The sequence below is a fragment of the Carcharodon carcharias genome, chromosome 9 (assembly GCF_017639515.1).
Source record: "Carcharodon carcharias isolate sCarCar2 chromosome 9, sCarCar2.pri, whole genome shotgun sequence".
Lineage (NCBI taxonomy): Eukaryota > Metazoa > Chordata > Chondrichthyes > Lamniformes > Lamnidae > Carcharodon > Carcharodon carcharias.
In genome coordinates, this window is record NC_054475.1 from 51,633,139 (window position 1) to 51,658,314 (window position 25,176).

The 25,176-nt window shown below is 42.0% G+C and overlaps 1 protein-coding gene across 5 annotated transcripts in view; it reads right to left on the reverse strand.

Annotated features, from left to right (window-relative positions):
* The window catches only part of trim33 (tripartite motif containing 33), a 188,618-nt gene that overhangs the window by 97,158 nt on the left and 66,284 nt on the right, over window positions 1–25,176 (reverse strand). For all 5 annotated transcript variants that reach the window (XM_041195414.1, XM_041195410.1, XM_041195412.1 and 2 more), the window contains exons 2-4: window positions 25,021–25,139; window positions 15,732–15,879; window positions 8,989–9,121 (exon numbers count right to left, since the gene is read on the reverse strand). In XM_041195414.1, the coding sequence (XP_041051348.1) occupies window positions 8,989–9,121; window positions 15,732–15,879; window positions 25,021–25,139 (400 nt within the window). The remainder of the gene's footprint in view (window positions 1–8,988; window positions 9,122–15,731; window positions 15,880–25,020; window positions 25,140–25,176) is intronic.

Genomic DNA, 25,176 nt, shown 5'->3' on the forward strand with positions numbered 1-25,176 from the left:
ATAAAATTCGTGGGATGAAAGGGTGTTATTGTTAGAAGAGGTAAAGTTAAAAGCCTAGTGATAAAATGGACAATTTACGTTCAAAGAGAAAAATATGTATAAAGGAGATTGTGGGTAAGGCAGAGGCTTTTTAAGATCCAACAAGTGTGAGAAGCCTCAAGTTGCTGTCTGCAAAAGACCCAGAGTTGAAAGAAACTCATTTAGAATGCTACTGTCCAGGGCGCGCTCTGCCAGGTCTCTCTTTAAATCTATAAGATTTACTATTGCCTTAACGGGGATGTAACTGAGAGTCAGGTTAATTAGGGGATTTTTGTTGTTATTATAGTAGTAATTTTGTAGATATATATGTGTTTACAATCTTTGTATTAATAAATGTTTAATTTAATTTTATAAAAAACCTCGAGACTCGGTGGTCTTATTACTACTGAATTTAAAGCCTGCATCTCGAAACATACAAATGCAAAAGGGGATTATGACAGTTGTTTCAAGTTTCCCTCTGGGGTTTGAACAACTCGGCCTTTACCATTGGCTGTGTGCAGCAATCACGCTGAATTGAATGGAAGCTATCTTCTCAAATTCTCATTGGTTCTTGCTAAAAATTACTCATTTAAATATATCGCAACACTTATATCAATCAACTTCAATTCATTCCCAATTCAATAATTTCACTATCTTATAATAAAGAACATTAAAATAAGGAACATTAAAATAAGGAACATTAAAATAAGGAACATTAAAATAAGGAACATTATCCAACTGCACTGGAATAAGCATCAAACTTTAGGACCCAGTAGGAAAACACCACTACAAATTGTTAATTCAACAAAGGACAAAACATAGAAAGACTTGAAAACGAACCGTGCTTCTTCAGTCCAAAATAAATCTCTGCGTTAAAATTAGTACCTGGCTGTAAAGATCTATTGCAGCATGAAGCAGCAATTAAATCAAACTAGCAAGTTAACTGAAAATACTTTTGATTCAATGGAAGCATTTTGTTCTCAATCTATACCTTATCACCTCCCCTTGCTCGCCCTTAAATCTTACATGGGGCTCTAAAAATCAACTACATTAAAACTCAGGTGTGAACATGAATACTTCATTACACAGTTCTATCGTGCTCCTATTTTTTGAAATTGGATTGCAATCCAAATCCAAGGAGATAAGTCAGTCTGCCAATTTTCACCCATGTTCAATAACTCCAACTATCCTCTTTGCTCCTATTTCCATCTCTGTAGAGATTTCAGTACTTTTACAAGTGTTTGACAACTTTACATTGAATTTTAAATATTAATATTTTCCTTTGTCATTTTTGATGTTCACTCAATTCTGCTCACCACTGCTGCTGTCCATTTCTTTTACATTATGTAAAGGATATTTGTGTTGGCAGGACGCATGCTGAGTTTATTGTGCAGGGGATGCAAATATATTGGCCATGGTGAGAAGCATCTAAAGTATATTACAGTCAAAGATAAAACTGCCACTCCAAGTACAAATTGTTGCTGTTGTCAAATAGCTGGGAACCTCAGTCCAGCTGTGCAGGTCAACAACATGCCCTTTCAATCATGAGCTCATACAGGCCTTCCCAACTATTTTGGGATCTTGGCAGCCAGGAATTGATTTTATCAAACCACTTTGCTTCTCTGGTATTATGAATTACCATGTAATATGAAAGAAGCATATTCTATAACATTGGCTGCTTTGGGCTAGATTTTTTCAGTATTTCAAGCATTTCTGCCACATGGATATAATGTAAGCCTTAAATCTGACTTACTAGCTGCAACATAAAAGATTTCTGAAGTAGCTACTTCCATCACTTCATACCTTCTATGATGATATAAAGGAGTTAAAAACAAAAACAGAATTACCTGGAAAAACTCAGCAGCATCGGCGGAGAAGAAAAGAGTTGACGTTTCGAGTCCTCATGACCCTTCAGCAGAACTGGGTGAATCCAAGGAGAGGGGTGAAATATAAGCTGGTTTAAGTTGGGGGGTTATTAATTTTGCTTCCAATCTCCACCACTCCATCATTTTCACGTGGTCCATCTCTGACATTTCCTTTACCGTCCTTGACCTCGTTGTCTCAATCTCTGGTGATAGACTGTCCACCAATATCCATTACAAGCCTACCAACTCCCACAGCTACCTCGACTACAGCTCCTCACACCCCGCTTCCTGTAAGGACTCCATCCCATTCTCTCAGTTCCTTCGCCTCCGTTGCATCTGTTCCAATGATGCTACCTCCAAAAACAGTTCCTCTGACATGTCCTCCTTCTTCCTTAACCAAGGTTTTCCACCCACGGTCGTTGACAGGGCCCTCAACCGTGTCCGGCCCTTCTCCCGCGCATCCGCCCTCACGCCTTCTCCTCCCTCCCAGAAACATGATAGGGTCCGCCTTGTCCTCACTTATCACCCCACCAGCCTCCGCATTTAAAGGATCATCCTCCGCCATTTCCGCCAACTCCAGCATGATGCCACCACCAAACACATCTTCCCTTCACCCCCCACTGTCGGCATTCCGTAGGGATCGGTCCCTCCGGGACACCCTGGTCCACTCCTCCATCACCCCCTACTCCTCAACCCCGACCTATGGCACCTCCCCATGCCCACGCAAAAGATGTAACACCTGCCCCTTCACTTCCTCTCTCCTCACCGTCCAAGGGCCCAAACACTCCTTTCAAGTGAAGCAGCATTTCACTTGCATTTCCCCCAACTTAGTCTACTGTATTCGTTGCTCCCAATGCGGGCTCCTCTACATTGGAGAGACCAAACGTAAACTGGGTGACCGCTTTGCAGAACACCTGCGGTCTGTCCGCAAGAATGACCCAAACTTCCCTGCCGCTTGCCATTTTAACACTCCACTCTGCTCTCTTGCCCACATGTCTGTCCTTTGCTTGCTGCATTGTTCCAGTGAAGCCAACGCAAACTGGAGGAACAACACCTCATCTTCCGACTAGGCACTTTACAGCCTTCCGGACTGAATATTGAATTCAACAACTTTAGGTCTTGAACTCCCTTCTCCATCTCCACCCCCTTTCTGTTTCTTCCCCCTTCCTTTAGTTTTTTCCAATAAATTATATAGATTTTTCTTTTCCTACCTATTTCCATTATTTTTAAATATTTTTAAATCTTTTATACTCCCCCTCACCCCGACTAGAGCTATACCTTCACTGGAACAATGCAGCAAGCCAGTGAAGCTCAATGCAAACTGGAGGAACAGCACCTCATCTTCCGACTAGGCACTTTACAGCCTTCCGGACTGAATATTGAATTCAACAACTTTAGATCTTGACTTCCTCCTCCATCCCTATCCCCTTTCTGTTTCTTCCCCCTTCCTTTTGTTTTTTCCAATAATTTATATAGATTTTTCTTTTCCCACCTATTTCCATTATTTTTAAATCTTTTATGCCCCCCCACCACCACTAGAGCTGTAACTCTTTTGAGTACAAACATGTTTCCATCTGTTCCTATTCAGATGAAGTTACATTGTTTCATAGTTTGCCATTGTGAGATTTGAACTCTTGATTGATATTTTGATGATGTAATAGATGTTGTGTAACTCTTTTGAGTACAAACACGTTTCCATCTGTTTTTCAGATGAAGTTACATTGTTTCATAGTTGGCCATTGTGAGATTTGAACTCTTGATAATCTTTTAAATGAAAACCAAATCAAGAAAATTGGGATAAATCAGGCACAGCCCCTAATTCAGGTCAGCTGTAAAACCAAGGACAAAGTTTAAAGGAACCTTACAAACTTTAAATCAAAATGTGATTAAAGGGGTCAACAAAACACCCCAGTCTCCGTGGTGCCCACCGAGCATGTAAGGCCTTGAGAGTGTCAGCAGACACTGCGTGCTCCCTCTCCGGGGACATCCGGCAGCGAACGTAGCCGCGGAAGAGGGACAAACAATCGGGCGGGACTCCCCCGTCGATCGCCCGCTGCCTGGACCTGTTAATGGCCAACTTGGCCAGGCCCAGGAGCAGGTTCACAAGGAGGTCCTCCTCCTTCCCGACCCCCTTCCGCACCGGGTGCCCATAGATCAGGAGCGTGGGGCTGAAGTGCAAACAAAACATCAATAAAAGGTTTTTCAAGTAACTAAAAAGGGAGTGCAGCCTACAACACCCTTTGTATACATGGTCCACGGACTCCACAAGACTGCAAAAAGGGCACGTGTCCTGAGAGTCCGTGAACCTATGCATCCTCTTATTATAGGGGACTGCTGCATGCAACACCCTCCAACCCAGGTCCCCGATAGAAAGGGGGAGGACACCTCCGTAGAGGGCCTCCCATCGGGGGCCTCCGCCGCCGGATGGCAACAAGGCACGCCAGGGCGTGTCCGGTCGACGGACAAGGGTGAGAAAATGGAAGGTGTGCAGCAGCAGTCCGTACAAAAAGCCCCTCTTTGCGATGCCAAAAGGCACAGAGGGCATGTCCCCAAGGCGGCTCATATTGCGGGGCACCAGCACCCGAGGGAGGGTTCGGGGCTTGGGGCCAATGTGGAATTCTGTCCGAACAGGGGAACGTTCAGACGGAAGACCACCGCGCACCTGGGCCACCTCAAGACCCAAAATAATGTCGGGTCTGAGCACGACCGTTCTCAGGTCTTGGATGGCATCGGCTGCGACCTGGACACTCACAGACGCGCGTCGCGCCAACTCCTGTGGGAGCATCCAGCTCAGTCCTCCGCCACCCAGCACGTCCCCGATCCTGGTCACCCCTGCGGCCACAGCCCTCCTCTCCGCCAACCACTGAAAAGGACGGAGGGGCGGATTCCTGAGCAGCGGCTCTCTGACGATAGCCGCTACTCCTGACGGGGGAGAGCTGCGTCGCGAGGCGACCACTTTCCAAACTTTGATCAGGTCCTGGTAAAAGACGGGCAATGCCTGCAAGGAGCCACCGAGGCCCAGCTGTTCTATAAACAGGAGCTGCACGTCATAATTCAGGCCGTGCACCTGACGGAAGAAATACGTCATCAGGGCACACGATCTAGGAGGAGGCTCGACGTAGAGGTATCGCTGCAGGGTCTGAAGGCGGAAAGTCGCCACCTGTGTGCTTAGGCACACTAGCGCCTGACCACCCTCCCTAAGCGGGAGACTCAGAACCTCGGCAGCGACCCAGTGCAATCTTTTGTCCCAGAAGAAGTCGACTAACAATCTCTGGATTCTTGTGACAAAGTCTGGGGGAGGGGTCAAAGTGACCAGCCGATACCACAACATGGCGGCGATCAGCTGGTTTATGACCAGAACTCGACCTCAGTAAGATAGCACTCAGAGCAGTCCTGTCCAGCGCCGCAGGCGAGCGGTGACTTTCGTCTCCAGTTCCTGCCAGTTTGCCGGCCAGGATTCCTCAGCGGGGCAGAGATGGACCCCCAGGTAGAGGAGGCTGGTCCTACTCCAGGTGACAGGCCTGAGCTCCTCGGGTAGGGGATCCATCTGCCACTGACCGACCAGGAGTCCAGAACATTTACGCCAGTTGATCCTGGCAGAAGAAGCGGCAGAGTAGACCTCCTGGCACTCGCGCATCCTCCGCAGGTCAGCCGGGTCACTAAACATAAGGAGCACGTCATCGGCGTAAGCCGAAAATGAAGTTACATTGTTTCATAGGTTGCCATTGTGAGAGTTGAACTCTTGATACTCTTTTTTTTTTTGAGTAAACCTGTTTCCATCTGTTTCAGATGAAGTTACATTGTTTCATAGTTTGCCATTGTGAGATTTGAACTCTTGATAATCTTTTAAATGAAAACCAAATCAACAAAATTGGGATAAATCAGGCACAGCCCCTAATTCAGGTCAGCTGTAAAACCAAGGACAAAAATTTAAAGGAACCTTACAAACTTTAAATCAAAATGTGATTAAAGGGGTCAACAAAACATCCCAGTCCCCGCGGTGCCCACCGAGCACAGAAGGCCTCGAGATTGCCAGCAGACACCGCGTGCTCCTTCTCCAGGGACATCCGGCAGCGAACGTAGCCGCGGAAGAGGGACAAACAATCGGGCGGGACTCCCCCGTCGATCGCCGACTGCCTGGACCTGTTAATGGCCAACTTGGCCAGGCCCAGGAGCAGGTTCACGAGGAGGTCCTCCTCCTTCCCGACCCCCTTCCGCACCGGGTGCCCATAGATCAGGAGCGTGGGGCTGAAGTGCAAACAAAACATCAATAAAAGGTTTTTCAAGTAACTAAAAAGGGAGTGCAGCCTACAACACCCTATGTATACATGGTCCACGGACTCCACAAGACCGCAAAAAGGGCACGTGTCCTGAGAGTCCGTGAACCTATGCATCCTCTTATTGTAGGGAACTGCTGCATGTAACACCCTCCAACCCAGGTCCCCGATAGAAAGGGGGAGGACACCTCCGTAGAGGGCCTCCCATCGGGGGCCTCCGCCGCCGGACGGCAACAAGGCACGCCAGGGCATGTCCGGTCGACGGACAAGGGCGAGAAAATGGAAGGTGTGCAGCAGCAGTCCGTACAAAAAGCCCCTCTTTGCCGTGCCAAAAGGCACGATAAAGGGAGAGTAAAGCTTTGTAACTCTTACGAGTACAAACCCGTTTCCATCTGTTTCAGATGAAGTTACATTTTTTCATAGTTTGCCATTGTGAGATTTGAACTCTTGATAGTTTTGCCATTGTGAGATTTGAAATCTTGATAATCTTTTAAATGAAGGTAAACTGACTGGCCTGTAACTCTTTCGAGTACAAACCCGTTTCCATCTGTTTCAGATGAAGTTACATTGTTTCATAGTTTGCCATTGTGAGATTTGAAATCTTGATACTCTTTTGAGTAAACCTGTTTCCATCTGTTTCAGATGAAGTTACATTGTTTCATAGTTTGCCATTGTGAGATTTGAACTCTTGATTGATATTTTGATGATGTAACAGATGTTGTGTAACTCTTTTGAGTACAAACACATTTCTATCTGTTTTTCAGATGAAATTACATTGTTTCATAGTTTGCCAGTGTGAGATTTGAACTCTTGATCTTAGGATTACAAACCCAGTACCATAACCACTTGGCTATTTAGGCCAAGCAAAATGTTAGTGGTCCCTGCTGAGATTGTAACTCTTTTGAGTACAAGCATGTTTCCATCTGTTCAGATGAAGTTACATTGTTTGCCATTGTGAGATTTGAACTTTTGATCTTGGGATTACAAACCCAGTACCATAACCACTTGGCTATTTAGGCCAAGCTAATAAGATTTGAACTCTTGATACTCTTTTGAGTAAACCTGTTTCCATCTGTTTCAGATGAAGTTATATTGTTTCATAGTTTGCCATTGTGAGATTTGAACTCTTGATACTCTTTTGAGTAAACCTGTTTCCATCTGTTTCAGATGAAGTTACATTGTTTCATAGTTTGCCATTGTGAGATTTGAACTCTTGATCTTGGGGTTACAAACCCAGTACCATAACCACTTGGCTATTTAGGCCAAGCCCCCCACTAGAGCTGTACCTTGAGTGCCCTACCATCCATTCTTAATTAGCACATTTGTTTAGATAATATCACCAACACCTGTGTTCTTTTGTTCTTATGTCTGTGACATCTTTTGATTATCTGCTCCTATCACTGCTTGCTTGTCCCTACAACCACACCCCCCCCCCACCTTAAACCAGCTTATATTTCACCCCTCTCCTTGGATTCACCCAGTTCTGAAGGGTCACGAGGACGCGAAACGTCGACTCTTTTCTTCTCCGCCGATGCTGCCAGACCTGCTGAGTTTTTCCAGGTTAATTCTGTTTTTGTTTTGGATTTCCAACATCCGCAGTTTTTTGTTTTTATCTCTTTATATAAAAGAGTTAGGTTGTTCTAAACATGTGGTGAAAATGAATGGACTTTGAGAACTCTCTTCTCTTCCATGGGCTGTTTCTAAATTGACATGGGGGAAAGCAGCTTTTTTTTTTTAAGGCTTGTTCCATTTCAATAGAAGCAACAAAGTGGGGTCTAATGCAGACGATTGGTTGATATCAGCATTAAAAATGTAATATATCTTTTCTCCCTCCAGTCTCAACCATTATGCTCTAATTAGACGGACTATATTCCGAGAATTCTAAATTCCATCAAAAACTTAAGATGGCTCAGTCACATGATAAAAAACTAATTCTATGGTGGGCTAATTGACAATACAGCAATAAACAGCTTTTGTCCTTTGAGATTATATCCAAACATTTATGAAGAGGAGCAGTTATAACTGCACAGAAAGCAGTCATTGGCCCAAGACCATGTCAGCTCTTTGTTGAGCAACCAATCAGCCCCATTCTCCCACCTTGTCCTTATAGCCAGGCAAATTTATTTCCTCAGGTGCTCCAATTTCCTTTTGAAATCATTGATTTGTTTCTGCTTCCACCACCCTTGCAGACAACAAGTTCCAGGTCATTACCACTTGCTGCTTAAAAAAAAAATCTTCCTCACATCCCTCTTCTAGTTATAAGGATGATACCAGAAATGTATGTATACATATCAGGAAAAGATCGACCAACTGGGTCTCCTCTTTTGAAAAAGGCAGCTGAGGGGTGACCTGATAGATTAAAATTATGAAAGATTTGGTAAAGTCGACACAGAGAGAATTTTTTCTCTTGTGGGCAAGAACATAACTAGAGGTCATCAATACAAGAAAGTCATCAAGAAATCCAATCTGGAATTTCCCCAAGGAGTGGTGAGAATGCGGAACCCGCTACCACGGAGTGGTTGAAGTAAACAGTATAGATGCATTTAAAGGGAAACAAAACAAGCATATAAGGGAGAAGGGAATAGATGGTTACGATGGTAGATTTAGATGGGAAAGCTGGGAGGAGCCTCAAGCAGAGCATAAACACTGGCATAGACCGTTTGGCTGAAAGGCCTATTTCTGTGCTATATGTCCTATCCTATGTAATCCATCCAAAGAAGTTCTGGAATATACCATTAAACTTTTTATAAAAACCTTTTAAGATTCGTGAAATCTACCCATCAGAAATTCTTCCTGCAAACTTTTTTTCAGTAAGAAGTTGAGCCTACCTGTGTTCCTTGTGTTCCAATAACTGGCAGTCCCGACATGTCAGTTTGTCACACGTCTCACAAAAGAGTTTCAACTGTTCTTGTTTATGGATAGGACAAAACACAGGCCGTTGGCTGGGAGCTCCCACTGCCTCTATAATTCAAGAGATTGAATTTAGAAATGATGAACAGCTTTCATACTGAACACTGACCTTTTAAGTTAGTGATGGTCATTTGTAAGTAAATCCTTGGCATCTTACATTAGTGTAAGCACAGTTGTGTGTAACTTATTTTCCTGCCCTACTTGACAAAATAAATCAACATGGAAAGCAAAGACAATTACAACCACACAATCAGCAACTAGCAAAACAGTTAAGCCTATAAAGGTCCAAAAGTACCAGCTATCACATTCTTGCACAGATAACACTACAAAGTGCCTGGTATCCAACAGTGCAATGTTTCAAGTTTTTGCTTTGCACCCTTCCCCTTTGTCCCAACCTTTACTTCCTTTGGCAGTGAAACAATGAATGGCTGAGAAAAGCTAGCACCTTCAGCAATGATTAGTTCAGCTCAATGAGTTCTAAGTTTTTACACATTGAAAGATCCCATTTAGCAGCTTCCTGCCTCATTGCAAGTCTGATGCTCATTTAAAACTTCTGTACAAAAGATTATGGGATCATAATTTCACTGTGCCAATATATCTATAAGCCACACTGTTTCAATTCGTATATTTTATATTAAGTTGTATTTAGGCCAGTACCCCGTGATTTTAAAAGGGGATTTTGGCAGCATCTTCCCTAAAGAGAAAATGTATACACCGTGAAGTGCGCTGCTGTGTCATTCATTTCAGTGCCCCGGCAACCATTTAGACCACAAGTGGTGTGAATTGGTCTTCCTTCTGGTAGGTAAGAAATGCACATGAGGGAACATGCAGGCCATTTAGCAGGAGGGGTTTCACTGGTATGGTTACTGGGTTACACAACTCATGACTAGATGGCAATAAAGGTAAGCTCTTGATCATATGAAAGATTGAATGGTTGAATGGGAGTGTGAGATAATAATGAATGCAGACCAGAAATATGGAACACTAGGCTACTTAATTGAACTCAGAAGACAATGCAAGGCAGTTCAGGAAAGGCATGATCTGCTTTACAGGAAATATTTGAACTACTAACAAGACAAATATGCTAGAAAACACATAACTTAAGCTGTGGAGCCACCATATATTCAATTTTTCAAGAAAATGGAAATTTCTAACACTGATAAATGGTTAACTTTTGCAAATAAACTCAACAAGAAATATTTGGTTTTATCTTGAAGGATTTGTTTCATAAGTTAAATCTCAAACTATTATAGATCATAAGAAAAGCAACAGCTCACTAACCGTATCCAAAAACAGTACCCAAAACACAACAATCCCAGGAATCAGTTCAACTCACTTGAGTAAAGGAAGGTAGCGGCTCCCTGCCAACTCAATGTAATCAACAGTCACTATGGTAGATACTGAAACATGCTTTGAAGCCGACTGATTGCAGGTGGTATAAATTCAACTTTGTAGACAAGTACGATGGTGGACAGTAATCCAGTGCAGTTTACTGGAAAGAATGTTTAAACTTTACAGTTCAAAGCTGAGTTACTCGCTAGAATTTTGCTAAGAGCTACACCCTCAAGCAACAAGGACAATTCAGTTAATTTTGCAAACTACTGTGCCAGAGTAATAAGACATTTTATTTTGTTCCTTCCACTCAGTATGGATATTCGATACCCCCTCCTAATTTCATCCCTTGCTTCCACTTATGAAATAAAAAGGAAGAGTGCTGAATCTAAGGCTGGCAAGGCGGCACAGTTATTAAGCACTGCTGCCTCACAGCTCCAGGGACCCGGGTTTGATCCTGACCTTAGGTGTCTGTCTGTGTGGAGTTTGTATGTTCTCCCTGTGTCTGTGTGTATTTCCGCTGGGTGCTCCGGTTTCCTCCCACCATCCAAAGATGTGGTTAGGTGGATTGGCTATGGTAAATTGTCCCCCAGTCTGTGTGCATGTGATTGTGTGTCCTGTGATGGACTGGAGTCCCGTTCTGGGTGTACTCTATCTAATGCCCATTGCCTGTCAGAATAGGCTCTGGCTCCCTGCGACCCTGAATTGGATGAAGCTGTTCTGCAAAAGTGAGTGACTGCTAAATCTCAAGCTGAACTGCAGTGGGCAAGGATGATTTAATTGGGCCAAACTATTACTACCTTGCTTCTTTGAAGACACTCCTTTAAAAACATGCCTCTTTGACTAAGTTTTCAATCACTTATCCCATTATCACATGTGGCTAGGTATCAAATTTTCCTGTGAACTATTTGGAATATCAAGTTGTTGTTGTATAACTTATTTAGGGGTTATATGAGAAATATTCATACAATTTACATAATCACAAAGTTTATATTTTTGAATTAAATATGGGTCAGCTGTCACATTAATTTGACAAAATAAACAGTTTTAAACACAAATACCATACAGTTTTCATGCAAATGCATACAGAATTAACTTTCTGCACACTAATAAATAAATGCAAATTATGCAATTAGGAACCACGTGTTGTGCTGCTGAAATTAACTATTCAGATATCACAGGGACAATCTGTGTCTAAACCTCAAATCTCTATGCTTTCTGCTCCAGTTAAGATTTTGCCATACAGCATACATGTTCTTATTCTTACTCGCAAAATGTACTGCCTCGTGCTTCCCTATATTTCATTTAACGTTTATTTGCCTAATTTAATGAGGGCGACATTATCCTGCATGCACCTCAAAAGTCACATACGGTCCTTTTCAGTTGGCCACACTCCCTATTTCGGCACAGTGAGCAAATTAGCAATGACTTCCTTTATAAATGTCAAGATAGACCTATAGACAACATATTGTACCTGGCACGCCTATGTAGCATCCTATTGCGCACTGGTTGAAAATCTACTGACATAACTACTTTTCCTTTGCTAATATATATTTCCCAAAAAAATATACAAAGAACATGTCAATTTGTCAGGCATGAACAGCCTTTTCTAAATCTGGGCTGGTTCTTTTTAATTAGTTCCATTCTAATTGAAGAGTAGTTTTATCACACATTGCAGTTTCAAAAAGCTTACCCACTACCAAGGTTAGGCTGAGGCTTTTTCCACTCTCCAATTTACCCCTTCTTTTTAAATATATTGATAAACTTTAAATCCTAGCAAATTCTATATCTAGGCATGCTATCAGATAATCAGTTTCTACTTCCTTCCCTTAGTATTCCAGGGTGCATACCATCCATGCCTGTTGGAAGCAAAATTTCAAAGACATCTTGAAGCCACCCAAAATTCTTGTCACATTTTCTTGTTTTGATTTTTAAATCATTTTTAAGTTCCTGAAACTAAATGCTTCAAACTATTGCTACGGAAATGACTAATTTCATGATCCGTGTACTTTCATAATATAACATAGTTTGGCAATTGAAATTCTTAAAAATAAGGCAACGGAAGCACCTGGTTTGAGAAACTGGCAAACACCCCTAAGATAATTACAATTCAAAGGGTGGTCCAAGTTCATTTAAAGGAGTGAGAGTTAGAGGTGTGAAAACAAAAAACAATAGGTGGTCTTCTCTTAGCTTCGGAATGGAGCCAGTAAGTCTGGTAAGATTGCAGTTGGCCCCAATAGTTATAAATTATTCATGTCATTTCCCCAGATCAACCAAAGGTTGAAAAACAACTAGCAAAACAAGGAGCATATATTTTTCAGATCAAATGATGTTTTGGAAGGTGAAGTTAATGAATTGAAATCTCTATTTGGGACATCCCAGGGATGCAGGTTGGCATAGGGATAGATCACAGCAATTTTTTTTTGCCTTGGGTTTATCTGTGTTTTCTGACTGACACAGGCAGTTTACATCTGGAGCTGGAATAGCATGGAAATAGGCAGAGAGAAATCTGCCAGGAGCTGTAGACCATTAAAAAAAGAGGCAGTGGCAGAGCAGTATTGTCAATGACTGGTATTCCAGAGACCCAGGGTAATGCTCTGGACCCAGTTCTGCCACCACAGCAGATGGTGAAATTTGAATTCAATAAAAATCTGGAATTAAAAGACCATGAAGCCATTGTTGTAAAAATTCATTTGGTTCATTAATGTGAACTAAAGGGCTAATTGTCCAACTCCAAGTGACTCCAGACCCACAGCAATGTGGCTGCCTCTTAAATGCCCTTTGAACAAGGGCAATTAGGGATGGGCGATCAATGCTGGCCTTGACTGCGACCCCACATCCCATGAATGAATTTTTTTTTAAAAGCAGAGCTTCAGCTGAGGTGGGTTTCACAACAGTGGGGTGCTTAGAGAGTTGGTGGGTCACCTGGTCGAATGCTAGTGGAAAGAAATCTCGTACCTCAGAGAATATCAGGAATACTGAGGAGAATCAAAATAAATTGTTAAGAGCTTTGGCAAATTGCCCTGAAGAGAAGTGAGTGAACCCTCTCAGGATCCTGGAAAGGACAGCGGAACTCATGGATAGAAATCTGGTTTGCGATACCATTTGCAAGCTTAGAGACATGTCACTAGACTAGTAATCCAGAGGCACAGACTAACACTCTGTAGCATGATTTCAAATCCCACTACAGCAGCCTGTAGAACTTAAATTAATAGATCTGGAATTAAAAGTTAGTCTCACTAATGATGCCCATGAAATCATTCTTGATTGTCATAAAGACCCATCTGCTTCATTAATGTCCTTTAGGGAAGGAAATCTGCCGTCTTCACCTGGTTTAGCCCATGTGCGACTTCAGACCACTGATGTTGACACTTAACTACCCTCTGAAATGGCTGAGTAAGCCACTCAGCTATACCAAACTGCTAAAAAGTCTAAAAGGAATGATGCCGAAAGGACTACCCAGCATCAATGTAGGCACCAGAAATAACAATGGCAAATGCAGCCCTGTGCCCTGCAGTCAGCCTTACTAAGACCTGGGGGCTTGTGCCAAAATTGGGAGAGCTGTCCCACAGACTAATCAAGCAACAGCCTGACATAACTCACCAAATCATAATTTACAATGTCCCAGGCACCACCATCACCATCCCCGAGTATGTCCTGTTCCTCTGGCAGGACAGAGTCGGAAGGAAGTTGCCTGGGAGTCCATAACATTGACTCCAGACCCCATGAAGTTTCATGGCATCAAGTTAAACATTGGCAAGGAAACCTCCTGCTGATTACTATGTACTGCACCCAACCGCCTTAGTTGATGAATTAGTATTCCTCCATGTTGAACACGACTCGGAGGATGCATTCAGTATGGCAAGGACGTAGAACGTACTCTGAGTGGGGGACTTCAATGTCCATCACCAAAATTTCAATCTTCTCAGTCCCAGGAAATCACTGCAGGAGTTCCTCAGGGTAGTGTCCTAGGCCCAGCCATCTTTAGCTGCTTCATCAATGACTTACCCTACATCATAAGGTCAGAGTGGGGATGGTCACTGATGTTTGCAGCATTCAGTACCATTTGCAACTCCTCAGATGCTGAAACAGTTAGTGTCCATGTGCAGCAAGAACTGGACAACATTGAGGCTAGGGCTGATAAGTGACAAGTAACACTGGGACAAGTACCAGGCAATGATCATCTCCAACAAGAGACAATCCAACCATCTCCTTTTGGCATTCACTGGAATTGCCATCGCTGAATCCCCCACTAACATTCTGGAGGTTACCATTGATCAGAAACTGAACCGGGCTATCCATATAAATACTGTGGCCACAAGAGCAGGTCAGAGACTGGGAATCCTGCAGCAAGTAACTCACCTCCTTACTTCCCAAAGCATGTCTGCCATTTACAAGGCAGAAGTCAGGAGTATTATGGAATACTCTGCACTTGCCTGGATGATGAAGCTTCTTCTTAAGTATTTTAAGAAGCTCAACACTGTCCAGGACAAAGCAGCCCGCTTGATTGGCACCCTATCCACCACAACGAACACTCAGTCCCTTCACCACCGACACACTGGCAGCAGTGTGTACCATCTACAAGATGCACTACAGCAACTCATCAGGGTTCCTTTGACAGCACCTTCTGGGCCTGTGACCTCCACCAACTAGAAGGACAAGGCCAGCAGATGCATGGGAACACCACCACTTGCAAGTTCCCCTTCAAGCCACACACCATCCTGACTTAGAACTGTATCACCATTTCTTCACTGTTGCTGGGTCAAAATCCTGGAACTCCCTTCCTAACAATATTATGAGTACACACATGGACTGCAGTGGTTCAAGGCAGCAGCTCACCATCACCTTCTGAAGAGCAGTTAGGGGTTGCAAAAAAGGATGGCCTAGCTAGTGGCACCCATATCTCGTAGTGAATAAAATTTTCTAAAAGTTTAGTGTTAAGTTAGTAGTACTTGCTTTGTTTAATTCCTGTAGAGTAAAAGTTTTTATTTAAAACTTGACATCTTGTGGCATAGTTCTTTCAGTTTATTAGTTTAAATTTATTTCTAAAAGTTAATGATGCCTTTTTAAATAACACCATTACAAGAAAGGTTACAATGATCAAATGGTCTGCCACTCAATGCATTATCCATTCCAACGTTTAATGCCTTCATATTTATGCTTCTATCCTCTAAATATGGACACAAGATGCATTACGCCATTGTAACCTGTAATAAAGATTTCACAGTATTTATTCACTCTATAGATTCCTTCTAGAAAACCACCTGTGTTTGAAAGTTCAGGTTTAACCTGCAACATTAGAATTACATTCAGCAAATTAATTTCCAACCTGGTGAAACATCTTCCTTCCTTCTTATTGTATGATCCTTTGTGAATTTCACTCTCTGGTGGGCTTCTACACATGTCTTACAGAGCCATTCAAGACATTCCACACAAAATCCACTGGCTTCTGCATTATCTTCACAGCTTGTGCATACCTAAGGGTACAAAAAAAATCACTGTAGAACTTTTTTCCCCAAATAATCTGCAAGATAAAATGTCAACGTGCTATGACAAAATTAACGGCAAAATTAGAAACAACACACTTACGCCTGTCCTGAGTTTCATTGTTTAATTATAGGAGATTTGAATAGATGGCAATTTTTGCAAACTTCACATTTCAAGATCCAGTTTTAGAAGCCATTTCCATATGATATAATTATCCTTTGAATACAAATGTAGCACTTATCCATTATATCCACTCATTGCTCTGCAATCATTTTGGCTGTTTGAGACATTGCTTTGTGCAATGTGGCTGCTGCATTTGTCTATATAACCATGAGTACACTTCATAAATGATTCACTGGTAGTGAAGTTTTGGGACATCACGAAAACATGAAAGGCACTCTACTTACGAAGGTTGCCTAATGTTTCCTGATTAACATTGCAAAATATTTAAAAATAAAGAACTAAGCAAGGAATAGCAACACTACAGAGCAGAGAAACGTGGTGAAGAATAACGGAGAGAAAAGCAAAATACTGATGCTGGAAAAGCTCAGCAGGGTCTGGCAGCATCTGTGGACAGAGAAACAATTAACGTTTTGAGCCCGTATGGCTCCTCTTCAGAGCTAGAGTAGAAATATGATGGATTTCAATCTTGAGGGGGTGGAGGTGGGGCAAAATAGGAGATCAGGATAGGTGGGAGCTCAGGAGAGATTGACAAAGATGTTATGGGCACAAGACAAAGGGAGTGTTAATGGCAGTGTAAAGACTAAAGGAGGTGCTGATAAAAGGTAAGATAGCAATGTGTAATAGCAGAACAAGGATCAGCGCTCTGAAAGTGTAACATAGAAATAAGTGACAGGTGGCCCTGTGGGGGAGGAGAGGGGGATTAGGGAAAAAGACTGAAAAATATTTAAAAAGTGAATAAATAAAAATTTTTTAAATTGCATTAAGTGGGTAAAGATAGAGGACAGAGTTCATGGTCTAAAGTTGTTGAACTCAATGTTAATTCTGGAAGGCTGTAAAATACCTAATCGGAAGGTGAGGTGCTGTTTCTCCAGTTTGCGTTGGGCGTTGTGTAGCCCAATAAAGAGGCTGAGCTCCCCACTACCCCTGACCTTATATTATGCTCCACCCCCTCTCAAACAGTATAAAATCCATCAAATTTCTACTTCGTTTTGGCTCTGAAGAAGTCATACAGGCTCAACGCATTAACTCTTTCTCCCTCCACAGATGGTGCCAGGCCTGCTGAGGAATAACGAAGAACTGGTGAGGAAGTTGAAATTTGGTACCTCAAAAAGAAAATTAAGATTTTTCATCAATACAAGATTGCACAGGAAGAGCTCCAAACCTTTCCATATAGCACAATTCAAGGTAGACAAATTAACCTTAGTTCCATGAATTCAAATGCATGACATTTTTTTAGTCAACTCCTCAGGAAGAGTTACTAACAAAGCAGTCCAAAATTATTTCATTTAGGAATCAAGCTACTCTGAATAAGCATACCTTTCCTAAGCATTTTGATTAAAAACGAGAGTGATAGATGAAATAAAAGCCAAAGATACTGCAAAATCAAAAGTTAAATCACTATCTAAAAGAGAATACTGCTTACGTATGAAATACTTAAGTTATTTGAAGCTGTGATGGTCACCAGGAAGCCCCCACTAAATAACTCACTTTCCCTCAAAGGAAAATATAGTTCTAAGAACTACACAAATGCAAGGCATGCTACACACAATAGCTCAGAAACTGCTGACAGAATAACAAGACTATTAGCTGTTGCTGTTATTTAAGTGCAAATGTCACAGTAATTACAGACAAGGGCAGATGTGCAACTAAATGCCGGAAATCAAGATACTCAAGCCATTAACTTAGTGAAAACGAAATCTCAAAGTCAGGCTGGGCAATGTGAAGATCCTGTCCTTGTATGATAATTATGATGCAAAATGGCCACAAAACTTCATGTCCGACTAATGCCTGGAATGGGCGGGTTGTCTTAAGAGGAAAGAGTTAAGAGGCAACTTGATTGAAACATAAGATCCTGAGGGATCTTGACAGGGTGGATGCGGAGAGGATGTTTCCACTTGTGGGGGAATCTAGAACTAGGGATCACTGTTTAAAAATAAGGGGTCGCCCAATTAAAACAGATAAGGCGAAATTTTTTCTGAGGGTTGCGAATCGTCAGAACGGTCTTCCTGAAAAGGCCGTGGAAGCAGAGTCTTTGAATCTTTTTGATGCAGAGGTTGTTAGATTCTTGGTAGGCAAAATGGTGATGGGGATGCAGATTTGAGGTTACTATAAGATCATGGCTGATCTGATTAAATGGTGGAGCAGGTTCGAAGAACCAAATGGCCCACTCCTGCTCCTTGCTCGTAATATTTATCCCTCAATCAACATTGTTGTTTGTGGGAGCTTGCTGTGCACAAATTGGCTTCCATGCTTCCTACATAACACTGACTACTCTTTAAAAAATAGCTCATTCAATGTAAAACACTTTGGGACATCTGTGGTTAGTGAAAAACGCTATATAAATGCAATCTTCCTTTCAAAGTCCCACAATCAACAATGAGATAATGAGTATATAACATGTTTTTAATTCATGTTAGTTGAAAGATAAATATTAGCCAGGACCCTGGGGATAGTCCCACTGCTCTTTTCCAAAATAGTGCTATAGGATTTTTTTGTCCACCTGAGAGTTTGCCTCATCCAAAAGAATGGTACCACTGACCCGAAGCACTGCATTGAAGCATTTAACACTCTGGTCTCTCGAATGAGAGTGAACCTACAACCTTGAGGTGAGTGGCCACCACAGCCATGCATTAGGGTTATTACAGTTGGCTACAGTCTTGCTGGGTGAAGGGGAGGCTATGTAATCAGCAAATAACTTCAGGTTTCAGGCAAGGCAGTACTGAAGGAGTGCTGCCATCTTTCTGATGGAATGCAAACCGAGGCCTTGTCTGTCCTCAGGTGGAGATAAAGGATCCCCAGGCATTACTTCAGGGAGAGCACCAGGGTTCTCCCTGATGTCCTGGCCAATATTTATCCCTCAATCAACATTATTAAAATCAGATTATCTGATCATTATCAAAATTACTGTTTGTAAGAACTTGCTGTACGAAAATTGTCTGCTGCCTTGGCTACATTACAATGATGACTACAAATCAAGAGTACTTCATTAGTTGTGCAGTGCTGTTGGATGTCCTGAGGTCGCAAAAGGTGTTATATAACTGCAAGTCTTGCTTTTAAGACACCAGCAAGGCAGGCAGCATTTTCAGGTTCCTGGCAAGGCACAGACAAGGTAGGCAGGAAGAAGCTTCAGGGTGCATACCTTTCAGGCTCCAGGCAAGCAAGGCAGACAGCAAGCAGCTTCAGGCTCGATAATGCAAGATTTCTCCATGGATCTCACAATTTGGTTTCCTCTCCAAGCTGTTCTCATGAATACAGGGGCATGTGCAACCGATCAAGTGGCAATGCACCATGCCAACAGTGTGCCTTTTGTTGATGTGCTTATTAAGGATAACTATCCCCATCCCTTTGCCAGGTTTACTGATGTTTATGTCTGGGTTGGTCTTAAGGCCTCACAAGGTTATAAGACATTTGCGTTGCATGTGAAAATCAGGCAGCTCGTTCAGTATCCCATAACATGCATGTGCTATCATCTAGATGCGCTTTCAAAGATTCAGAAACTTCACTGGGCGCTGGTTTGTGGAAGGGTAGGTGGAAGTTTAGGAGTTTGAACTCAGCAAATACCTTTTCCCATTTGATTTGGGGTGAAGGCACACCAAAATTGAAACCATGCGCAAGAACAAATTCCTCGCTTTCTGAGAGTTCATGGTCAGAGACTTGTTACATGTTTAGTGGCGTCATTAATTATATTTTACCCCTAGTTGGCCCTGGGTATTTCTCTTTTTCATTGACCGTGATTTTTAAATGGGTTGCGAGAAAAGCTGCCAGTGCTGGAAATCAGAAACAAAAAGCAAAATGTGGAATACCTGTATATGCTAAAGCTGTTGGGCCTGCTGTGAAGAGAAACAGTTTTTTGTAGAGTGCTGTAACTTTCCACAACAATGCTGCCCTCGCATAGCTGGAAACTATCCATTTGAGTCACATTCAAAAGCATGTTTCTCCTTCGCAATTTTGCTGTTTGTGAGGTTTCACGGGAACGTAACCCCCACCAATGGCAGGACTTTACTGTACTTGGGAGGCTTAAATCATTCAAGTCCCATTCACAATAATAAGTCCTTTTGGATAATGAGTAGAGATTGGTTGGGGAACCCTTTGAAAAATATTTTTCAACTGTGTTTGAAACTAATGTGTCAAAAGCCTGAACTATTAGAGGTGCTTCCAAGATATCTGTTATGCAGAGATGCTGATGCATTCAGAGTTGCCCAACAGCTCGTGTTGCTGCCTCATCTTGATGCTCAGTGAGTGGAGTTGTTTATCACCCCCCCACCCCCACCAGCCTCAAGTAAAATTTTGTCTAAAGGGCAATTTGATTTAAAATATTTTCCTTGTTTTCAGATCCATACTGTAATTGAACAATCCAACTTTGATTCACTGGATTTCCAAAAGACATTTGATAAGGTGCCACGTTAAAAGTTATGACAAAATAAGAACTCAGTGTAGGGGATAACATATTAGAATGGATAAAGGGTTGGGTTGGCTAGCTAAAAAAGCAGGAAGTTGGAATAAATGGACCTTATTCAGGCGGGCAAGCTGCAACTAGTGGAGTGCCACAGGGTGCTGGGGCTTCAACCATTTACAACCTACATCAATGACTTGGATGAAGGGACCGAAGGTATGGTTGCTAAATTTGCTGATGACAAAAGTAGGTAAGAAAGCAAATTTCAAGGAGAGAGTCTACAAAGGGATTTAGATAGGTTGAGTGAGTGAGCCAAAATTTGGCAAATGGGGCATAAGGTGGGAAAATATGACCGTGTCCACTTTGGCAGGAATAGAAAAGCAGATTATTTAAAGAGATTCCAGAACACTCGGGTAGAGGATCTGGGTGTCTTGGTGCACGAATCTCAAAAAGTTAGCATCCAGGTACAGCAAATAATTAGGAAGACAAATGAAATGTTGTCGTTTATTGCAAGGAGAATGGAATACAAAAATAAGGAAGTTTTGCTACAGTTGTACAGAGCATTAGTGAGACCACATCTGGGGTACTTTTACAATTTTGGTTTCCTGCATTAGCAGTTCAGAGAAGGCTCACTCAACTGAATTCTGGAATGAAGGGATTATTTTATAAGGAAAGGCAGGACAGGTTTGGCCTGTATCCATTGTAGATAGGAGGAATAAGCGGTGATCTTCTTGAAACATTTAAGGTTCTGAGGGGACCTGATAGGATGGATGCTGAGAGAATTTTTCCTCTTGGAGAGACTAGAACTAGGAGGGGACAGTTTAAAAATAAGGGGTCTCCCATTTAAAACAGGGATGTGGAGAACTTTTTTTCTGAAGGCCATTAGTCTGTGGAATTCTCTTCACTAGAGAGGAGATGGAGGATCTTGAACATTTTTAAGGTTGAGTTAGACAGATTCCCGATTGACAAGGATACAGGGGCTAAACAGGAAAGTAGAGTTGAGGCCACAAAAAATCAGCCCTGATCTTAACAAATGGCAGAGCAGGCTCGAGGGGCCCAATGGCCTGCTCCTCTTAACAGATCTCAGATGTACATGCTGAACAAAATGGTTACAAAATAAATTTCTCTGATTTTGCGAAGAAGTCTGGAACCTGGTCAAAAGACTGGCTAATCCTCATAACAGATGATTAAAAATCATTAAGTTATGAATGTTACAGACTTTTTGATGGGATCAAATCTAAAACGAGGGTCATTTTTCAGGAAATTAGATGCAAGTCTATAGTAGCCTATATGGTGAAAAGAAGCATGCATCATTTTTAAAGAACAAGCATTGTTTGAAGACAATGCGACGAGACATCCTTTATAGAGGGAGTAAGGTCATCTAAACAAATTCCCCTCTATAAGGGATGGAAATCAAATAAAGTTGTTGCAAATTCCCTCTGAAGCTGAGGGAAGCATCTTGCACACTATAATTTATGTCTCGAGGGCAAATGAATACAAGAGAGGAGGAGCAAGAATTTAGACTATGCTCATTAATAATCTTGTTACTAACATAACAGGGCAAAGGACTCCCCCTTAATTTATATATTCTAACTTGTAGGCTTACAAAAAGTTACAGCATGAGCTTTATTTCACAAGTGACCTGAACGGTCAGATACCAAAGTTACCGATTAGGTTCCATCACAGCTCGATACTCAAACTCAGTCCCTGGTACAAATGGTCTAAGAGCTCAGTGACGGATACAAAACAGTGCCTTGGAGTTTCAAACACAATTGAGGCCATTTTGATACTCTTTCTCCTTTTCGTTATTTCCATAGGGATAGCAGAAAATGATTTTAACAGCAGAATGGAAAAGGGAAGAAAATTAAAAACTTCAGTGAGTTTTTCACTGGACTTCAGTGAAGTCCAATATGTTTATTTGTAAAATAGCTTGACGCAATGATGTATACCTGCACTTTGGGAGAAACATAAGAAGAGTAGGATAAAAGCACATCCTTTAGATAATATCACCACTGTCAACATCCCTTTGTCCTTTTGTCTATGAAACCTTTGGCAATCTCTTCTTGGCCTCCACCTATCACTGGCCTCCCATCAAGCTCCTCCTGTCCCACTCCCCTCTACCAGCTTATATTTCATCTCAATTCTATATTTTTTAGTTCTGAAGAAGGGTTATTCGGACTCGAAACTTCAACCGTATCCCTCTCCGCAGATGCTGTCAGACCTGCTGAGTTTTTCCAGGTATTTTTGTTTTTGTATAAGAAGAGTAGGAGTAGGCCAGAACAAACTGGGCCAGCTAGGCCAGAACTGGTTATGATAGGGAAATAGGATTGGCGATGCCAGAGTCAAATTCTTCCTTATGTTTCTCCACTAATCCTTCTCATTCAAGAAAAAAATATCAAGGGCAATGGGAGATAGCGAAATAGCAATCACTCAACAGATCTGAAAGGTGATCACAAGCCTGGAATTCTGGCTACAAAGTTGCTGACAGTCTGTGCCCTGAGGTAGCTAGGCTTCTGCCTTTCAAGGCAACTAGCTTTACTTGGACACCTGTAATGAGTTGACAGGAAAACTTTTCTTGACATGCTTTTGAATGCAGATCTATTAAATATCTTGGTAGTTTTGGAATTTCTAATTTAAATGGAATCTCTAGAAAGTAAAATGCCATCAGAGAAGCTGCTTTACAGATGAATTCCAATAGGCACTGGAACAAACCTGCCATCCAGGCAAAGATAATCATGTTTCTTGGACATTGCTGTATCATCAAAATAGGCAAGCAGTACTGACATACAGCTTGATTTTCAGAGGTTAAATAAATATCCAAATTTGGTGAAATATAACCTCCATGAAGCAGTAGTGGGTAGTTGTGGTACATCCTTCATACCTCCATTGTCCCAGGTAAACCACCTCACAATGCTCCAGAATGCTGAATTCTAACCTTCAAGGAGGAGGATAGGGAGGCCAGCAAAGATAAATCAAGTCCGGAGTGACCAAGGAAGAGGAAATGATTTTAGCAGCACCGAGGGTAGGGTAGGGACAGAGGCTGATAATGTTCGGTGGTGCAAATGGACCACCTTTGTAATCAAGTATACGGGGTCAGAAACAAAGTGACAGTGAAGTACTGTACAATCAAGAGTCAACCTGAAACAGTGGCCAGAAGGTGAATAAAGTTAGTGACAAAGGAATAGGGCATGTAGTGAGAACCATAAACTTCAACATATCAAAACTCTGCTGTTTCCATCCTATCTCTCAATATGTCTGGCATCCCCATTCTCACCCTGATCACCTTGCAGACCTCAAATTCTTGTTTTCACCTTGAAATCCTTCCATGATTTTATTTCTCCCAATTTCTAACCTCCTTTGTCACAGTAATTACCAAACTCCCTTCTTGGCAACCATGTTTTTACCCACTAAGACCCGCCTGCTGGAATTTTTATTCCAAAATACCGCCACCTGTCAATCTCCTTTACTCAACAGGATCTCTAGCTTGATGCTAAATTTTCCCTGTGCTTCTGCGAAGCACCTTCGGTTGTTATTTATGATTGAACAGTGCTTTGACAGGTTTAGCCATTAAGTTCTGTTGGCTTTACTCTTAGCTGGGTGCAGTATTTTCCCAGAGGATGAGACTTAACAGGAGGTGGAGAGAGGAATAAAGTACAATCTACAATAGCTGTTCTATTCCTCCAGAATGCATTATGTTTTTAAAATTCAGCCACGAAACTAACCAAAAGCATGTGAAAAAGAAAAAAAAAGACACATTTATATAGCACCTTTCAAGGTTGAGGACATGACAAAACACTTCACAGGCAATGAAGTACTTTAAGTGTAACCACTGCTGTAATGTCAGAAATATGGCAGCCAATTTGCACACAGCAAGCTCCCAGAAACAGCAATGTGATAACAGCCAGCTAATCAACATCACTTAAAATCAGACTGAGGGCCAAATTTTGACCAGGGCACCGGGGAGAATTCTTGTTTTCTTCTCCAAAGTACCTGGGGATCTTATGTCCAGCTGAGCCGCAGACAGGTTGTTGGTTTAAAGTCAGCACCCACGACAATGCAGTATGGAGAGTGTGCTGCACTGAGTGTCAGCCTGGATTTTGCACTTAAGCTTCTGGAGTTTGAATTGAACCCATAACCTTCTGCCTCAGAGGAGAGCACTATCAACTGAGCCATGGATTGCATATGTGGTACGAGATCATGGACTGAATCATAACATAAGTTAATTCTATAGGGTCAGTATCATTGCTAAGGCTATAAGCAGTTGCTTGGAATGAGATTCTGGCCATTTGATCATTCTGTCCTTAATTCTGCAATGAACTGCCTTCATAATTACAAAACTTTTAAATTCTTTATCTGTAACCTAACTCCAACAAGCCCACCTTTTAAAACCCTCCCTACAAAAGTCATCTTAATTTTTTTTTAAAACACATTTTTTCTGATTTGGTAGCTGGATAGAAAATGCTCCGATTTGGCCATCATCTTTAACACTATTTATCCATGATGTGTCTGGGATTTCAAGCTAATTTTAAAAACACCAGGAATAGACAAGTCCTACCTGACATGACTTTTCATCAGAATTGTTTGTTCCTTCCGTTGAATCCTTCACAAAGTAGTTATCGACCAAGTCTATCTGTCTGCATTCTTGACGGCACACTGGACACCGGATCACACCCACTGGGGGGGAATAAAAGAATTGAAACTTTAACCTCAA